This window comes from Halichoerus grypus, chromosome 11, assembly GCF_964656455.1.
Source record: "Halichoerus grypus chromosome 11, mHalGry1.hap1.1, whole genome shotgun sequence".
Lineage (NCBI taxonomy): Eukaryota > Metazoa > Chordata > Mammalia > Carnivora > Phocidae > Halichoerus > Halichoerus grypus.
In genome coordinates this window covers 696,251-713,448 of record NC_135722.1, presented here as the reverse complement: position 1 = coordinate 713,448, position 17,198 = coordinate 696,251, and the positions used below count along the sequence as shown (strand labels likewise).

Here is a 17,198-nt window from a genome sequence, read left to right as displayed (position 1 = left end):
CCCTGTGTAGCCTCTCTCCAAATTCAAGGGGCCACTGGAGGTGGGTTTCTAAAAATTCTCAGGATTTGGGTGCTCGACCTTTTCCTCGGTAATGCTCCTGAGAAAGGGCAAGAAGGAGCCCTATGCCACACCACAGGACGGCTGTGTCCCTTCTTCCACGGCCCTTCTTGGTTGGTTGTGGTTGGCAGGGTTCTTCTTTCATCTACTTTAAACCCCGGTGTTACTGGGGGAGCAACGGTATGAGTGGACGTCCCCAGGCACCTAGACATACCGGTCTCCCACCACGTAAGACAGGCAGATGAACTCATCCGATAAATTCTTTACGCAAACTTCACACAAGAGACATACCCAGCTACAAGGATTTTTGGAATCTCCCCGGCGAAGGCCTCGGCCATCTCGCGGCTGCCCACATTTGCAATGCAATGCAGGGCCAGACCCATGAAGGTGGGGTTCCGACTGGCCAGGTCATTCTTGATGGCGTTGTTGATGAGCCGGATCAGCTCGCTGTTGGAGTTCACCAGCACAGAGATGAAGAGGTAGCCCTGGGTTCCAGAGAGAGAGAAGAGGACAGAGAGCTCACAACCACTGGAGCCAACATGGGACAGCAATGCACACACGTCCAGCCTTTGAGAAGCCTCCCGAGGCCTCCGGTCTGCCTGTGTCCTGCAGGAGGAGCCAGGCCACTCTGATGAAAACACCAGTTCCGTGAAAGAAGCAAAGTGTCTGCTTCCGGCTCCACCGTGAGACAGCCCTGTGGGACACACCTGAGAGGCACTTAGCCAGATGTCCCCCCGGTCCCCACCCCCGCCGCCCGTCCCACCCACCTATCCGTGGTACCATGTGTGAGCATGCTGGACTCACTGCTGTCCCGAACAGGGTGAACCCTGACTGGAAGGCCCTAAGAAAGTGCGGTGAGTTCCAGAAACCCTGCGGACTGCAGCTTTACCCCTCTCTCCATCTGCCTCTGTGCCCTCAGCTTCCCCTCACCACTGGCTAAACTGCAGCCCTGTGACACCCCCCATTGGCACCCTCCCCAGGCAGGGGGACACAGTGGCCTTCCTGAGACCCATCTGATCCCTGACCACGCCAGTGAACTCCTGTGTCGCTTCCTGTCGGTCTTGGGAGGAAGGCCCTGCCACACAGCCACGTCCTCACCTCCATTCCAGATACTGCTGCCCCCTTCAGCTCTGCACTCCCTGCACGTGCCCCTGGCGGGGTGCTACCTGCTCGGTCTGCCCTCATCCCCCAGTTAACTCCTCCTCATTCTGTGCCCACTCAGGATGCCCTCCCCAGGGGACCTTCCCTACTGGCCACAGTCTTCCCTGGGTCCCAGAGGGCGCCACACACCTCTTTCCCTGGGCACCGGCCGCAGCTATAATTCTCTTTCTGTGGGGTGGACAATGCCATCTCCTCACTAGAAAAGAGCAGGGCCCACGTCTGCTTCTGGTCACTATGTCCCCGGGGCCTCCCAGTGCACTGCTTGGTCCATGGCAGACACCCAAATTCTTACTGGGTAAATACCAATACTTTACAAAATTCCTGGGGGATCTAGGGTTTTTTGTTTTTTTTTTTTACTTGCTGTAAGTTAAATTTTTGGACAGAGAAAACTGTTACTTCACAACACTGCAGAAAACAGAAGTATCATTACTCCCAAGAGGCTACAGGGCTCAAGTTACAAAGCCTGAGAGGGCTCCAGGTGCCCAGGTACTAGCACCGTCTAGAAGGCGCCAGAAGCTGACAGCAAGGCCAGGGCACAGCCATCTGCAGCTCCAGCTCTTAAGCCATGCAGCTGTGGTGTCCTTGTCAGAAACAGAAAGTGATACCAGAGGCCACCAAGGCAAGGGGTCTGGGCCAGTGCATTAGCCCGGCGCTGCAGGGAAGGAAACAGGCGTGTCCAAGACACCCATCACATCCAACCCGGGCTTCGTGCAGCGTCTGGCTAGACCCACAGCAAATTCCCAGCTGCAGGGAAGTTGTAAAGAAAGAGCAAGAAAAGAAATGGCCACCTTATCAGAAGAACCTTGCACAGGAAAAGAGCCCCTTCCATCAGCAGGACTGCTTCCCGAAGGAGAGGGAGGCTCTGGGGCCACCTCAGTTGTCTTCAATGCCAGCCCCGCCCTGAGCCCTCGACCCCCTTGGCGACACTCACGATCTGCTTCTCTGTGTATCTGTTGGAGCTCAGCAGGTTCACGGCCTCCATGTGCCCAAAGTCAATGTCATGACCCAGGAGAAAGATGAAGAGCAACTTGCAGACGTATTTTTTTTTACTATAGCCATCAAGAGCCTTGTCACCTACAGAAAAGGTGGGTGAGGCGGGGAGAGCAGAGAAGTCATCAGCAGGAGCCAGACAACAGAAAGCACGGGCTGGCCTGCCACAGAGAGGCAACCGCCCACCAGACACGTGGCACAGCTGTGCTGAGTGCAAGTGATGTTTCTAGACCGGGTGGTGCACATCAGAATCCAAAGGTTTGGCTTCCCTTAAAAAACGGAAACCAGAATCCCTGGCAGCAAGAGTTCTGCCCTCCCAAGACCACCCTGCCAGGGCCCAGGAGCCAGCCCCAACTTACACCAGCAAGTCAGTCTTTTTTTTTTTTTTTTTTAAGATTTTATTTATTTATTTGACACAGAGACAGAGATAGTGAGAGCAGGAACACAAGCAGGGGGAGTGGGAGAGGGAGAACCAGGCTTCCCGCCGAGCAGGGAGCCCGATGTGGGGCTCGATCCCAGGACCCCGGGATCATGACCTGAGCCGAAGGCAGACGCCCACGGACTGAGCCCCCCAGTGCCCCCCATAGTCAGTCTTTTAAATAAGTTTATTAACAAAGGCAGATAAGTGTGCTCTAAATGATCCCCCTTTCACTTCAGTTTTAGGACAAATCACCCCCCCACCCACAGAAATCACACACAGGAAGACAGGGGCAGGGCGCTTGGGTGGCTCAGTCGGTTGAGCATCTGTCCGACTGTTGGTTTCGGCTCGAGTCGTGAACTCAGGAGGTTGTGATGGCAGGGTTGTGGGATCGAGCCTCGTGTCGGGCTCTGCACTCAGCGCAGTCTGCCTGTCCCTCTCCCTCTGCTGCTCCCCCCAACGCCCATGCTCGCTCTTTCTCTCTAAAACAAATAAAATCTTAAAAAAAAAAGACCAGAGGGGCCCATGTCTTCAACCTAATCACAGCACGACTGAGCCCCTCACTAGAGATTGTGACAAGACACATCACCGGCAGAATACAAAATGCTATTTTAAAAAGGACCACCCTGCACCACCTAAGTAGAAGTTCTTAACCTCCCCTGACAAGGGTACAATATTCCTTCGAGTCAACCATTAGCAGACTACAGAGGTAACAACCAGAAAGACTGGTCATCTTACTGCGCTGGGTCTTCCAGTGACATTGCTGCCCCATGTGGGACACAGGTGGGCCAAATGGGACTCAGGGGAAATGGGAAGGTAAGGACAGCAGTGGTCATCACTGGTGAGGGGTCGGGAGACTTGTACTCCCTGGATGAGCACTGGCTGACCCCAAAGGGTGGTCTAGAAGAAAGACCCCCACCCAAGATTTCCTAGGATGACAATCCAATGTCAGCCAGCCAGCTGGTCACCTCGCCTGGAGAAGTTCTGAGAAACCCTCCCTCCTTTTCACCAACAAACTGACATATGACATATAATATAATGACCAAACAATATAAAAAGAGGGGAGGCCTGGTTCCCTCCCCACCACCCCCCACTCACTCATCTGCTCCCTGCACCTGGGGAGCCCAGCTCTGTCACTTCCTGGTTGGGAAACATCCCATCTGCGTGGGAGAGCGTATGTAGGCATGGGGCACGCAGCCCAGGGCAAACAGCAATGATCTCCATCTCCTCCCCACACAGTCGTCCTTTAAGAACCAGCCTGGATTCCATCGCCTTCAGGAAGCCTCCTTTGACAATCAAGCCTGAAATACCACCCGGCCTCCTCTCACCTCCTGGAGACTGGTCCCTGCTACTCAGAGCACATCTTAAAGGAAAACACAGCAGTGTCGGAAAAGGGAACACTAACAGTTCAGTCAGACTGAGCTCCATGGAGACAGCCACGGAAGCACCTGGGGGCTCCTTCCCTGAAGCAGCCTGACTGGTTTCTGCTCCTGCAGGACCCAGGACACTGGGTCCCTCTGCCAGTCCTCCGTGATGCTGGGAGACTTCCAGCAGGCACATATTTCAAGGCTGAGCCTATAAGAGAGTAAGGGCCATCACTAAGGCAAGAACAATCAGGCCTCTCTCAGCCCTAAGGCAGCTGTGAGAGACGGTGACTGCCAATACCCAGAACGCGGTTTGGGGGACTCACAAGGTACTGCAGAGAGCTGCAGACTCACCTGGGTCCCAGCCCAGAGGGGAGTCAACAGGGCACCCTGCCGGAAGCCAGAGCACCCAAAGGGGCTACATCTCGAGTGAGAGGATAGCAGAGGGAACCTGCGCCCCCGAAGGGCACCAGCAGGGAGACTTGCCTATTTGTGCCAACAGCTCAGTGCAATTGGGAAAGAAATGTCAGCCCCGAGGGCCCACACTCTGCCTACACGCCTCCCCCAGGTGCCTTCCTCGTGCAGCCCCACCTGCTCCTAGGGGCTCCTCACCTGCTCAAGAGTGACCTGTGGGGAAGCCTTTCACTGATCGCCCCAGCCTTGGGGCCTGCCATAGGGAGCCCGTGTAGGTTTGGCAGGCTTCCCCAAGCCTGGCTGCCGCGGGAAGCACTGTCACTTCCAGGATGCGTGCTGGAGTCTGGCTGCGGGGGTTCCTGTGGAGCTTCACATGGTCTGGGGTTAGGGCTGCAGAGTTCACAGTGACTCCACTGCTTTCTCTGGCAAGTTTCAAGCCACCAGCCTTCCCAGCAGCAGCCAGCTACAAGGGCTGCAGACTATGGGACCAGGTCACCTCCAGGCTCAAGAGTGACATTAGAGCACCCCCTGCCTCAGTTGACCCGGGGAAGGAGGGAGACGCCAGGGGCCCGAGTGTAGGAACCTGCACTTTGGCCTCAGTGAGAGGCCTCGAAAACAAAAAGCTCTGCTTGTTCCACAGCCCAGATGCTTGTTTCTGTCAACAAAGTGTGCTTGCTGGCTCCGTGTGCATTCACACGGCCCCCTCACGAGTCAGACCCAAGCACAGACCCAAGCACGGAGTGTGCCAGAAACCCCCTCCATGTGTGTGAGGAGCCTCGCATCCTGACGGCCCTCCACAGAGCACTGCTGGGCCCGGCTCCTCGTTCTTCTCCCAAGTACAGAACTCGCTGGCGGAACACAGTGTCCTCGTGACACTGGTCAGTTCCGATGGCTCTTCCACGAATGGCCCCAGGCAGAACCCCTCTGCATACCTCTCCCTCATGGCTATCTCGGTAGAAAGCCATCAGAGGGACACGGCCACCAAAGTGGCCCTCCTGCAGTTTGGGGTGAGGACCCACGACAACCTCTAGGCCCCACCCTGCCCATGACCTGCACACAGCCCCCTCAGTATGACCCCAGTGCCCAGGCCAGCATCCAGATTCCCTCTGCAGCCCCAGGCCACTCGCCTGCATGAGGAGAGTCACCACCCTGTGCGCTCCCGATAGCCTGTGCCTTGGCCGGGCCAAACCAGCTACCTTCTCTGCTCTCCAGGGAGTTGAGCTAGCCCCTTGTTCCAAGGAGGGGGCCTCCAAATCTGTTCTCCTGGGGGTTCGCCTTCACCCCAAGGGGCCACACTACCTCCTTGGGCCTTGCAGTCCCCCTTGGCAGAGCTCAGGAGTTCCCCCACAGTGACCGTCCGTCTAACCCACTGTGGTTCCACTCTCCTGACCAGACTGGACTGAGATGGTCCTCAAAATGTTGGTTTCAGCATGGGCTAGAATTGTGTTTTCATTCCAGTAATTTCAAAATGTGAAATCACACTTCTCCTGCCTGAAAGGGGGTGGCTCATGTCCCTCCCTTGCTGTGAAGATCAGAGTAGAGAGGAGGCAGGAAAGCAGGCCACACACACCACATCCTGACTGAGGATCAGGATCCAGTCTGCACCCCTGGGGCCCCCAAACTTCTCTACGGCCCCCTCTTCAGGGGGCTGATACAGAAATAAAGCAGGACACCACACCTGGGGCTGAGCAGCGCCCGAGACAAAGTGAGAGCACAACAGAGGCTTATGAGGACCATGTATCAATGGCTCTTAAGACACATGCCGATTTCAGAACACGAACTGTGAAAAAAGCTCCAAGCTCCGTATCAGAATGACTAAAACCTGGTATTTCTGTAACAATGTATTAAGCAATAAGACACAAGACTGGAGAGTAAGTCAGTCGCCACCGCATCCAGGCGCACAGACAAACAAGCTCCCTCCTTCTCAAGTGCTGGGGCTGGAGGGAAGGAGGCAGGTGCCCCTGACAGTCGCCTGCCATCAGGGTCAGAGCCAGGTCAGCCTGTGGACCTGCTGCTCCCTGGCACTTGCCCCTCCTGCCACACCCCAGCAGCGATTAACCTGGTAACACCCACTCAGTCACTCGTGCTTCTCAAGGCCCACCCATCCTGTCTCTTTCAAAAGTGGTCATGGCCAAAATTCGTCCAAGATAAGCCCTCTTTAGGGACAGGGGAGACGTAGCCAGCCCAATGTCGGCAAGCTTTACTCACGACCCCAGCAGACCTCAGACTGACATGAATTTGTCATTTGTGCCTTAAGGACTGGACCCTTGTGCTGAACACAGACGTGGCCTGGGACACACAGGATTCCAAACCCTCAGCCTCTATGCGGGGTCACGTGGGCAATCACATAAAGTAGGGATAGGGCACCTAGCCCACTAGGAGGTCTGAACATGGCCAGCCTGAGTCAGACCCTATCTTGCCCAGAAAGATGTCCTCACCTGACGAAGAAGATGCCAGCAAGAACCGGCAGAGTGCGGGCACAACCTTCTGTCACTAGGGCAATGCATCCAAGTCCCAGTAACCAGGTCCTTCCAGATGTTTCTGAGCTGTGATCCTTTTCCACCCTTTTTCTCACAGAGATTGGTGCTCAACAAGTATCTTCTTATGTTCAAAGAGGTAAAAAGAATAAGATACCAAGGATGGACATGGAATTTCCTCGCTTCTGCACCCTGACGATACACTTCCCTCGCCCCTCATGCCATCTGTCCACCTCCTCCATAAACTGTCTTAGAAAGGCTCACACCAGAGAATCCACTCCTCCTCCCCCCATCCCCGCAGACCCGAGGCGTTTTCTTTACTCTGTATGATGCTTCCTGATTTTAGTGGCAAAAAAAAGGGAGACGCAAATTAAAACCACAACGAGGTACCACCGCACACGCACCACAGTAACTAACCCTTACGGGATTAAGCATTCCAGGTGCGGGCGAGACTGTGGGGGAACCAGGACTGCTCACACACGGCAGGCAGGAGCACAACACGCACAGCCACTCTGGGAAGTGGCGTGGCGGCTTCCCGCAGGGTGAGTGCCCGAGGCGTGTGCACCCGGGGAGTGCTCACCGCAGCTCCGCCCCTCACCGTCAAGCACTGGGCACCAGCAGAATGTCTGTCCCCGGGCAAGTACACATGCCGTGCGGGAAGCCCTCCCGGAGGCACCAGCACAGGCCTCGCGAGTACACCCTGGCTGCACCATGCTCAAGTGGAGACCGCAGCCGCGAGAGACCTCATACCCGGTTCCTTTCACGTGACTTCTCCAGAAACAGCAAAGCGACAGTGACAGAAAGCAGGCCTGTGGCTGCTGGGGACTGAGGAAGGTGGCCAAGAGCCAAGGGACACAAGAGAACATGCGCGGTGCTGGAAAGGTTCTGTTCCGTCTGTGCTGACGGCTGCAAAAATACACACATCTGCCAAATTCCAAGTACACACTTAAGATGAGCAAATTTTACTGTGAGTAAATATCTCAGAAAGCCCATTTTTAAAACATTACCATCAAATACACCAAGAAGAAAAGCACCGAAGATGACAGCACGGGCAAAGCACGGGGCTCCTGTCGGGAGCCGGCATACGCCACACCCCTCACGGTGGGCTTTCACACTTGCCCCCTAAAAAGCTGTGGGTTATTTAAGTCTTTCTACACCTACAATAACCTAAGTTCTTCATGGGAACTTCTCTGTTCACATGTGCACCCCTAGAACTTAGGGGACACCCAGCAGTCATTCAAGTTAGCGTATACCGTCTGGTAAACTGCAGACAAGCAGAGATAAGCAATCATCGTGTCCTTGTAAACTCTAACACAGCAGCTGTTTTCCAATGGTTTCAAGACAGAGTGTGCTGGTTAATGTCATAAAAACTACCCCATTCCACCCCAAAACTCAGTGGCTTACGTGACAAGCACCGACATCTTGCTAATGAGTCTCGGCAAGGGTGGCCTCCAGCCAGGAGCAGGATCAAGGCCTGCACAGGGTGCCTCTCCTTCTCTCTGCACAGCAGCACCCAAAGCATGTTCTTCTCACGGAGGTGATGGGAAGATCCCCAAGGGGCAAGTGGAAACGAGCTAGGTTTTAAAGTGCGTGCAGACACTGTCTACATCCCACTGGCCACGTCACACGACCAAGCCCCACACCTCTCCTCCAATGACAGAGCTCACCAGTGAAGCCATCGGCCTCCAGCTCTCTTGAAGGCAAGGTCTGGGATTATAGATGCAACTTTCTAATGTTCCTAGGACTGTAACATTTCATCACCTCTTGTCTGTTTGGTGTCAAGTATTTTACTTCCACGTGTATTTATAACTCCCCAAGACCATTTCCTGCACAACGATCGTGCACAGTTCTCTACATATCTACCACTCCTTCCCTTTTCTTCCGCACCCCTCACCTCTCCTCTGGGATTATTTGTTTCTGGCCTGAAGTACATCCTTTAGAATTTCGTGGGAAACTCATAGGAAACTCCATTTTTGTCTGAAAAAGTTCCATTTCAGCTTCATTCTTAGAAGACAGTCTTGCTGGGCAGTCTCCAGCTGGTTGTTCAGCACGCTGCCATCCTGCAGTCCACTGTGTGCGCTGCCACGCGGCAGCACAGCACACCCCCCGCCTGGCTACTCCCAGGACCGCCTGTCTCTGGACTTCTGTGTTCCCATGGTAACGTGTCTACGCGCACGTTTCACTGCAGTTCAGTAAGTCTCATACATTTTTTTTTTAGGATACACAAATTTATTAAAATTTTGAAAATATTTAACAATTTACTGAGGTCAGAAAAATAAATTCCTAATATATAAAATCTAGAAAGGTAGAATTAGGCATTAGATTTCAAAGGATTTAGGAAAGAAAAAAAAAAAAACCATGGTTAGATGCCACGAAGTAGGCGGCAATGCCTCACCCATGTGCGTGCTGTCAGGCCCGAGGGCCTCTTCCATCCTTGTCAAGGGGAGCACGGACCTTCTTCCCTTCCGCACACACGATTTCATGCAGTCTTCAAGCTCTCACATCCTCCCTCCTTTCCTCTGGGACACCAATTACACCTTTCAGACTTTTTCACCACACCCGTCTGTCTCACCCACTGCTGTGTCCTTTATCTGCCCCCCATCTGTGCTGTGTCCAGGACAGGTTTGGTTCTTACCTATCATTCAGAGCACTAATCTCTCTGCAATTACGTGTGCTATCTGAAACCCAGAGTCCTGCATTCTGGTTACTGCAGGTCTCGGTTCTGGAATGTCCATCTGCCATGTCACCTTTAACACCACAAGTCTCCTGCTCAAAATTTCAAAATTTCTTTAAAAATGGTAGACTTACTTCTTTCCTGTGACCTGATCTGTGATCTAGTCTCAGATTCTCTGCTGGTTCTGGCTCATGCCGTCCTGATGTGCATGGTCACTGTGACTGTATGCTGGACGCTGAGTGTGAGAAATCAGTTGTAGGAATCATGTGCACCTCCAATGATAGTGCCCGCATCCGGAGGGCTGTTCTCTTACCTGCAGCCAAGTGGGGCTTCTGTGGTGCACCCAGGTGTCCCAAGCCCCGCTGCACATCTGTGACAGTCCACTCCTGCCCTTAGGGCCTTGCTTTGAAAGTCTCAGTGTAACGTGGAAGGGTCTCCACTTCTGGTGGGCTCTGGGCTTTGATCTTTCTCCTAGACCAGGGTTGCCCACCCTCGGCACTTTGACATCTGTCCTGTGCGTGGTAGGACGGTTAGTAGCCTCCCTGACCTCCACCCGCTAGATGGCAGCAGTGCACACCCTCCCGGCTGTGACAAAGAGCATGGTCTCCAGATGTGGCCAATGTCCCCTGGATGGCAAAATCACACTGACAGGTAACCAGCCCTCTTGACTCTCATGGAGACCAAAATGTCTATGTTTCACAGCCCCTTCTTTGGGATTAGCAGATGCTCTCGAGGCACAAACAGCCCAGTGCTGTACTTGCTTATGTGGACACACACCTCCTCCTAGGGAGTCTCAGGACTCCTCCTTTTTTCTTGTCACTCGATGAGACTTCCAAGATTTTTTTTGATATTGTGTCTCTTTCGGTTTTCAGTGGAAGGTGTGGCTGACGTCTGCACAGTCCAACATGGCAGCTTCTAGCCACACACGGCTGCTGAGCACCTGAAGTGTGGCTAGTCTGAACCGAGCGGGCTCTAAGTGTACAACCAGATTTCAAAGACTTGCATGAAAAAGATGTTAAGATACCTCTTTGTAGAAAGAGGTATCTTTTTCTACTCACTACATGTTGCAGCATACTAGATTAAATAAAAATAGGTTTTTTAAAGTTTTGTTTTTTGTTTTTTTAGTAATCTCTACACCCAACATGGGGCTCAAACACAACCCCAAGATCAGGAGTCGCATGCTCTTGGTGACTAAGCCAGCCAGGCGCCCCTAAAATTAGTTTCATGTGCTTCTTTTTACTTTTTTTAAATGTGGCTACTGGAAAATTTAGAATTATACGCATGTCTGCATTAGTGACTTGCATTCTATTTCTCCCGGATGACACAGACCTACACTATCTTATCTGCCGTAACTGAAGCAGCAGTCCCCCAGGGTGCACATTTCTGAGGACAAAGGGTAGGTCTTCTCTTCTCTGTTACTAGTCAGGGCAGATACATACTCAATAATGCCAACTGGTTAACAGAGAAGAGGGAACCTCCTTCCCTATCCAGGACAGCTTAGCTTAGGCAGGCACGAAGACAGAAGAAACAAGAGAAGTCTTGTTTGCCCTAAAACATTTACACAGAGAATCTGAAGATTTACCATCCGGAGGGCTATGAACTCTTTTTTTTTAATTTATTATTTTTTTATTTTATTATGTTATGTTAATCACCATACATTACATCATTAGTTTTGTTTTGTTTTGTTTTTTAAGATTTTATTTATTTATTTGACAGAGAGAGACACAGCGAGAGAGGGAACACAAGCAGGGGGAGTGGGAGAGGGAGAAGCAGGCTTCCCGCGGAGCAGGGAGCCAGATGCGGGGCTCAATCCCAGCACCCTGGGATCATGATCTGAGCCAAAGGCAGACGCTTAACAACTGAGCCACCCAGGTGCCCCCATTAGTTTTTGATGTAGTGTTCCATGATTCATTGTTTGCATATAACACCCAATGCTCCATTCAATACGTGCCCTCTTTAATACCCATCACCAGGCTAACCCATCCCCCCTCCCCCTCCCCTCTAGAACCCTGTTTGTTTCTCAGAATCCATAGTCTCTCATGGTTCGTCTCCCCCTCCGATTCCCCCCCCTTCATTTTTCCCTTCCTACTTTTTTTTTTTTTTTTAACATATAATGTATTATTTGTCTCAGAGGTACAGGTCTGTGATTCATCAGTCTTACACAATTCACAGCACTCACCATAGCACATACCCTCCCCAATGTCCATCACCCAGCCACCCCATCCCTCCCACCCCCCACCACTCCAGCAACCTTCAGTTTGTTTCCTGAGATTAAGAGTCTCTTATGGGGGCGTCTGGGTGGCTCAGTTGGTTAAGCGACTGCCTTCGGCTCAGGTCATGATCCTGGAGCCCCGGGATCGAGTCCCACATCGGGCTCCCTGCTCAGCAGGGAGTCTGCTTCTCCCTCTGAGCCTCCTCCCTCTCATGCTCTCTGTCTCTCATTCTCTCTCTCGCAAATAAATAAAATCTTAAAAAAAAAAAAAAAAGAGTCTCTTATGGTTTGTCTCCCTCTCTGGTTTCATCTGGTTTCATTATTTCCTCCCTTCCCCTATGATCCTCTATCTTGTTTCTCAAATTCCTCATATCAGTGAGATCATAGATACTTGTCTTTCTCTGATTGACTTATTTCGCTTAGCGTAATGCCCTCTAGTTCCATCCACATTGTTGCAAATGGCAAGATGTTAATTTTTTGATGGCTGCATAATATTCCATCATATATATATATATATATATATATATATACCACATCTTCTTTATCCATTCATCTGTTGATGGACATCTAGGCTCTTTCCATAGTTTGGCTATTGTGGACATTGCTGCTATAAACACTGGGGTCTATGTACCCCTTCGGATCACTACGTTTGTATCCTTGGGGTAAATACCCAGTAGTGCAATTGCTGGGTCGTAGGGTAGCTCTATTTTCAACTTTTTGAGGAACCTCCATACTGTTTTCCAGAGTGGCTGCACCAGCTTGCATTCCCACCAACAGTGTAGGAGGGTTCCCCTTTCTCCGCATCCTTGCCAACATCTGTCGTTTCCTGACTTGTTAATTTTAGCCCTTCTGACTGTGTGAGGTGGTATCTCATTGAGGTTTTGACTTGGATTTCCCTGATGCCCAAAGCATGTTTTCATAAGTCTGGTAGCCATTTGTATGTCTTCCTTGGAGAAATATCTTTTCATGCCTTCTGCCCATTTCTTGATTGGATTATTTGAGTATTGTTGTATTGTGTTGTATTATTTGGGTATTGAGTTTGATAAGTTCTTTATAGATTTTGGATACTAGCCCTTTATCTGATATGTCATTTGCAAATATCTTCTCCCATTCTGTTGGCTGTCTTTTGGTTTTGTTGACTGTTTCCTTTGCTGTGCAGAAGCTTTTTATCTTGATGAAGTCCCAATAGTTCATTTTTGCCCTTGCTTCCTTTGCCTTTGGCGATGTTTCTAGGAAGAAGTTGCTGTGGCCGAGGTCGAAGAGGTTGCTGCCTGTGTTCTCCCCAAGGATTTTAATGGATTCTTGTCTCACATTTAGGTCTTTCATCCATTTGGAGTCTATTTTTGTGTGTGGTGTAAGGAAATGGTCCAGTTTCATTCTTCTGCATGTGGCTGTCCACTTTTCCCAACACCATTTGTTGAAGAGACTGTCTTTTCTCCACTGGACATTCTTTCCTGCTTTGTCAAAGATTAGTTGACCATAGAGTTGAGGGTCCACTTCTGGGCTCTCTATTCTGTTCCATTGATCGATGTGTCTGTTTTTGTGCCAGTACCATACTGTCTTGATGATGACAGCTTTGTAATAGAGCTGGAAGTCCAGAATTGTGATGCCACCAGCTTTGCTTTTCTTTTTCAACATTCCTCTAGATATTCAGGGTCTTTTCTGGTTCCATACAAATTTTAGGATTATTTGCTATGAATTCTTTTTTAATAACAACACAATTAACGCATATTAGGCACTCATTTTCTATGAAACAATTTATACATATTTCCATACATAGATATAATTAGTGTAGCAGACATGGACCCTCCCTTCAATTAAGGACTGGAGCTGCCGAGAGCATGGTTAGCTGGCAGGGTTAGCTTTGCCAGGGACTGCCTTCCTTGGCTTCGAGCCACAGGTGAGCAAGGGGTGGTACAAGGGCCCAGCCATTCCCACCCAACGCCAGACTCCTCTAACAGGCAATCTTCACCCCAAAGCTCCCTAAGGGCCAGCTTCTCCATGTAGCACCTCCTCTGCCTGCCTCTAGCCCTCTCCCTCCCTTCACTTCTCACTGGTGCTCCTCTCTCATAAATCCTCTATCCTCCAAGCCCATCTCAGGGTCTGCTTCACAGAGAACCCAGCCTGAGATGATCATCAACACCCCACTTCGCAGCTGAGCAAAGACCCACAGTAAGTAACTTGACAACGTAGCACAGCTAGTAAGCATCAGAGCAGGAATGCGTCTGCAAGTAGTCAGGGCAACCTTACTCTTAACCACCACATGATATTCCCTTTAAGAAACAATGAAAGTTATAAACCCCTCACCGGAAAAGATATACAGGTGGCAAACGAGCCACGAAGAGATGCTCCACATCACATGTCACCAGGGAAATGCACATTAAAACAACAGTAAGATCCCCCTCCTCTAAATAAATAAAATCTTTAAACCAGTAGTAAGCTCCCTCTGCGCACCTGCTGGAACGGCCCAAATCCAGAACACTGGCAGCACCAGATGCTGGTGAGCACGCGGAGCCGCAGGAACGCTCATTTTTGTGGCTGGAGGGGACACACGGGGTCAGCCACTCTGGGCGACAGTCTGGCAGCTTCTTACAAAACGCCACATACCGTCACCACACGATCCAGCAGTCACGCTCCCTGGTCTTTACCAAAGGAGCTGAAAGCTTATGTCCACCCAAAACCCACCCCGGGATGTTCACGGCAGCTTTATTTATAGCTCTAGCCGCAACATTCGTAACTGACCCAACTTGGAAGCAGCCAGGATGTCCTTCAGTAGGTGGATGGATAAACACACTGTGGCCCATCCAAACCCTGGCCTATGCATCTGTGACGGAACAGAAAGGAGCCATGAAGCCATGGAAAGACGGGGAGGAACCTTAAAGGCATCTGACTGAGTGGAGGAAGTCGGTCTGAAAGGCTGCATCCTGTAGGATTCCAACTCTGTGACCTTCTGGAAAAGGCAAAACTACGGAGACAGTAAAAAAATGAGTGGCGGCCAGGGTTTGGGGGGAAGGAACAGATGAACAGGCAGAGCACAAAAGATTTTTAGGGCAGTGAAACTACTCTGCATGATATTATGACAGTGGATACATATCATCACACATTTGTCCAAAATCACAGAATGCACACCACCAAGAGTGACCCCTAATGTCAACTGTGGGCTTTGAGTGATAAAGACATGTCTAGGGGCGCCTGGGTGGCTCAAGTCCTGATCCCAGAGTCCTGGGATCGGGTTTCCTACTCAGTGGAGAGTCTGCTTCTCCCTCTCTCTCTGCAGCTCACCCTGCTTCTGCTCGCTGTCAAATAAATAAATAAAATCTAAAAAAAAAGAAGATGACGTGTCCATGTAGGTTCATCAACTGTAACAAATGTACCACCCTGATGGGGATGTCAATAATGAGGAGGCTGTGCATGTGTGGAGGCAGGGGTATATGGGAAATTTCTTTGTCTTCTCAATTTTGCTGTGAACCAAAAACTGCTCTAAAAAATAAAATCATAACAAAAACAAATAAATAAAAAAAATCTAAGCAGTGAAAGTAATAGACCGCCCACAAAAAAAAAAAAAAAACATATATATACATATATATATTCATATGTGTGTTTGTATATATATGAAAAAGCAAACCTTTTCACATACAATTTCAGAAGTTTCACAGACCTTCTAAACGATCCTTAGGTCCAGTTAAAAATATGAAAACATAATACTTTCCCTAGGGCTCAACAGAGAAATACCCAAATTCCACTAGTTTTTACATCACTTGATAACATAGGATATCCATTCTCAAGTCCTGAAAAACCATCCATTCCTAGAAATTCTGCCCTCCACCCATCCCTACAGCTCCCTGGATTCAGTCCTAGCCCTTTCCTCCATTCACTGATTCCAGGCAACTTGAGCCACTCTCAGGCTGCGCAGAGGCTTGAACCAGATCTCAAACCTGGAAAAAGTAAAGGCTTAAAACAAAGGCTCAAGACTGAAAACCTACACTTGACAGTTCTTCAAAATGGGGGTGGTCAAGGAAAGTGGTGGTCTACCTGAGGCAGTCTACCTGAGTGGATTAGGTCATGTGGTACATTCTTCATTCACAAAGCCAAACACACTTCACTACGGGAAGTGCTTAATTACTTTGTGATACCTGAAACAAATAACGAGCAACCTCAGGCAGAGCATTTCTTTGAAATTCATACTTTGAACCAGCTCAGGGAAAAGGCCAGGTCCAGGGAGGGGCCACCCTACCTGGTTAATTCTACACGAGTTGTCAAAGTCAAGAGCAACCAATGGCTTGACTTTAAACACGTTTTAGTTCTAGGGGCACCTGGGTGGCACAGTCAGTTGACCGTCTGACTCTTGATTTCGGCTCAGGTCATGATATCAGGGTCGTGGGACTGAGCCCTGCGTCAGGCTCCACACTTAGCAGGGAGTCTGCTTGAGATTCTCTCTCTCCCTCTCCCTCTGCCCCTCACACTTGCTCGCTCTCTCTCTCTCTCATAAATAAATAAAATCTTTAAACACATTTTAATTCTAACAGAGCCATGAGAGTAATTGTGCTCAGAACTTTGTTGAAGTGGAAAGAATTAAAATGGCATCAGAAGACTAGTCCCCGCTGTATAAAATTTACAAAAGCCCATTTCATGAAAAAGATGGAACACACTTACCTTTAAATTTTGATCTAATGTTTGCCAGTTCTTTGTTTATTCTCTTTATTTCTGCTTCTTTACTTTTGCCTAAAAAAGGAGAACACAAATGCATTCTTACTTTAACTGATTTCTGAGCAAACGCCTGTCCCCTGACAAGACCAACACATCAGAATCAAAGGCAGAACCACTGCTTTTAGGAGTCAAGGAAAGAAGCAATCTGCCAGCAGCCAAAACCAGTAGGGAGGTGGCTGGGACAGAAGCTGGGCCCTCACACAGGCCCCCCCAGGTCAAAACAGGGCAAGTCTGTAAGCACCACACAGAAAAGCAGCCACTCTTAGAAAGGGAGGGGTCTACAATGCCATATTTAATCCTACCTTTTGCCACAGTTCTGGAACTAAAAGCACTCAAAATACCTGCTAAACACTTTTCCACAATAAATCATTATCAACTAATAGTTTACTCCTAAAATTGACTGTTACTGCCATGGATAATTTTTTAAAGTATAAAGTTTTAACTATAATTGGCTTCTAATCTTCTTTCTCTATGAAATCACTGACCTACAAAATCTGATAAATCCACCTTTACCATATGCGATGAGGTCTAGGAAGTTTTCTCCTTTACACGTAAAAGAGATGGAAGGTACATTATACACATGACAGTCAAACTTTCGCCACATGCTAGATTGCTAAATTGGACTTAATCCAACAAATATTTGTGTGCATGGAGCATGTCAGACATGGAATGGGGATCGGACCATATTCAGTTTTACTCCACCTTGGCCAAGTGTGGAAACGAA

General features: G+C 49.8%; 1 protein-coding gene and 1 non-coding gene across 2 annotated transcripts in view; both read right to left on the bottom strand.

Annotated features, from left to right (window-relative positions):
* AP2A2 (adaptor related protein complex 2 subunit alpha 2) overlaps positions 1-17,198 on the bottom strand; it is an 85,976-nt gene that overhangs the window by 30,468 nt on the left and 38,310 nt on the right. Inside the window, exons 3-6 of the mRNA XM_078059100.1 lie at positions 16,421-16,489; positions 2,150-2,292; positions 325-542; positions 79-97 (exon numbers count right to left, since the gene is read on the bottom strand). Of these exons, the coding sequence (XP_077915226.1) occupies positions 79-97; positions 325-542; positions 2,150-2,292; positions 16,421-16,489 (449 nt within the window). The remainder of the gene's footprint in view (positions 1-78; positions 98-324; positions 543-2,149; positions 2,293-16,420; positions 16,490-17,198) is intronic.
* Positions 9,232-9,356, bottom strand: LOC118530321 (U6atac minor spliceosomal RNA). The gene has a single exon (XR_004914578.1). It is a non-coding gene; the product is annotated as a U6atac minor spliceosomal RNA (small nuclear RNA).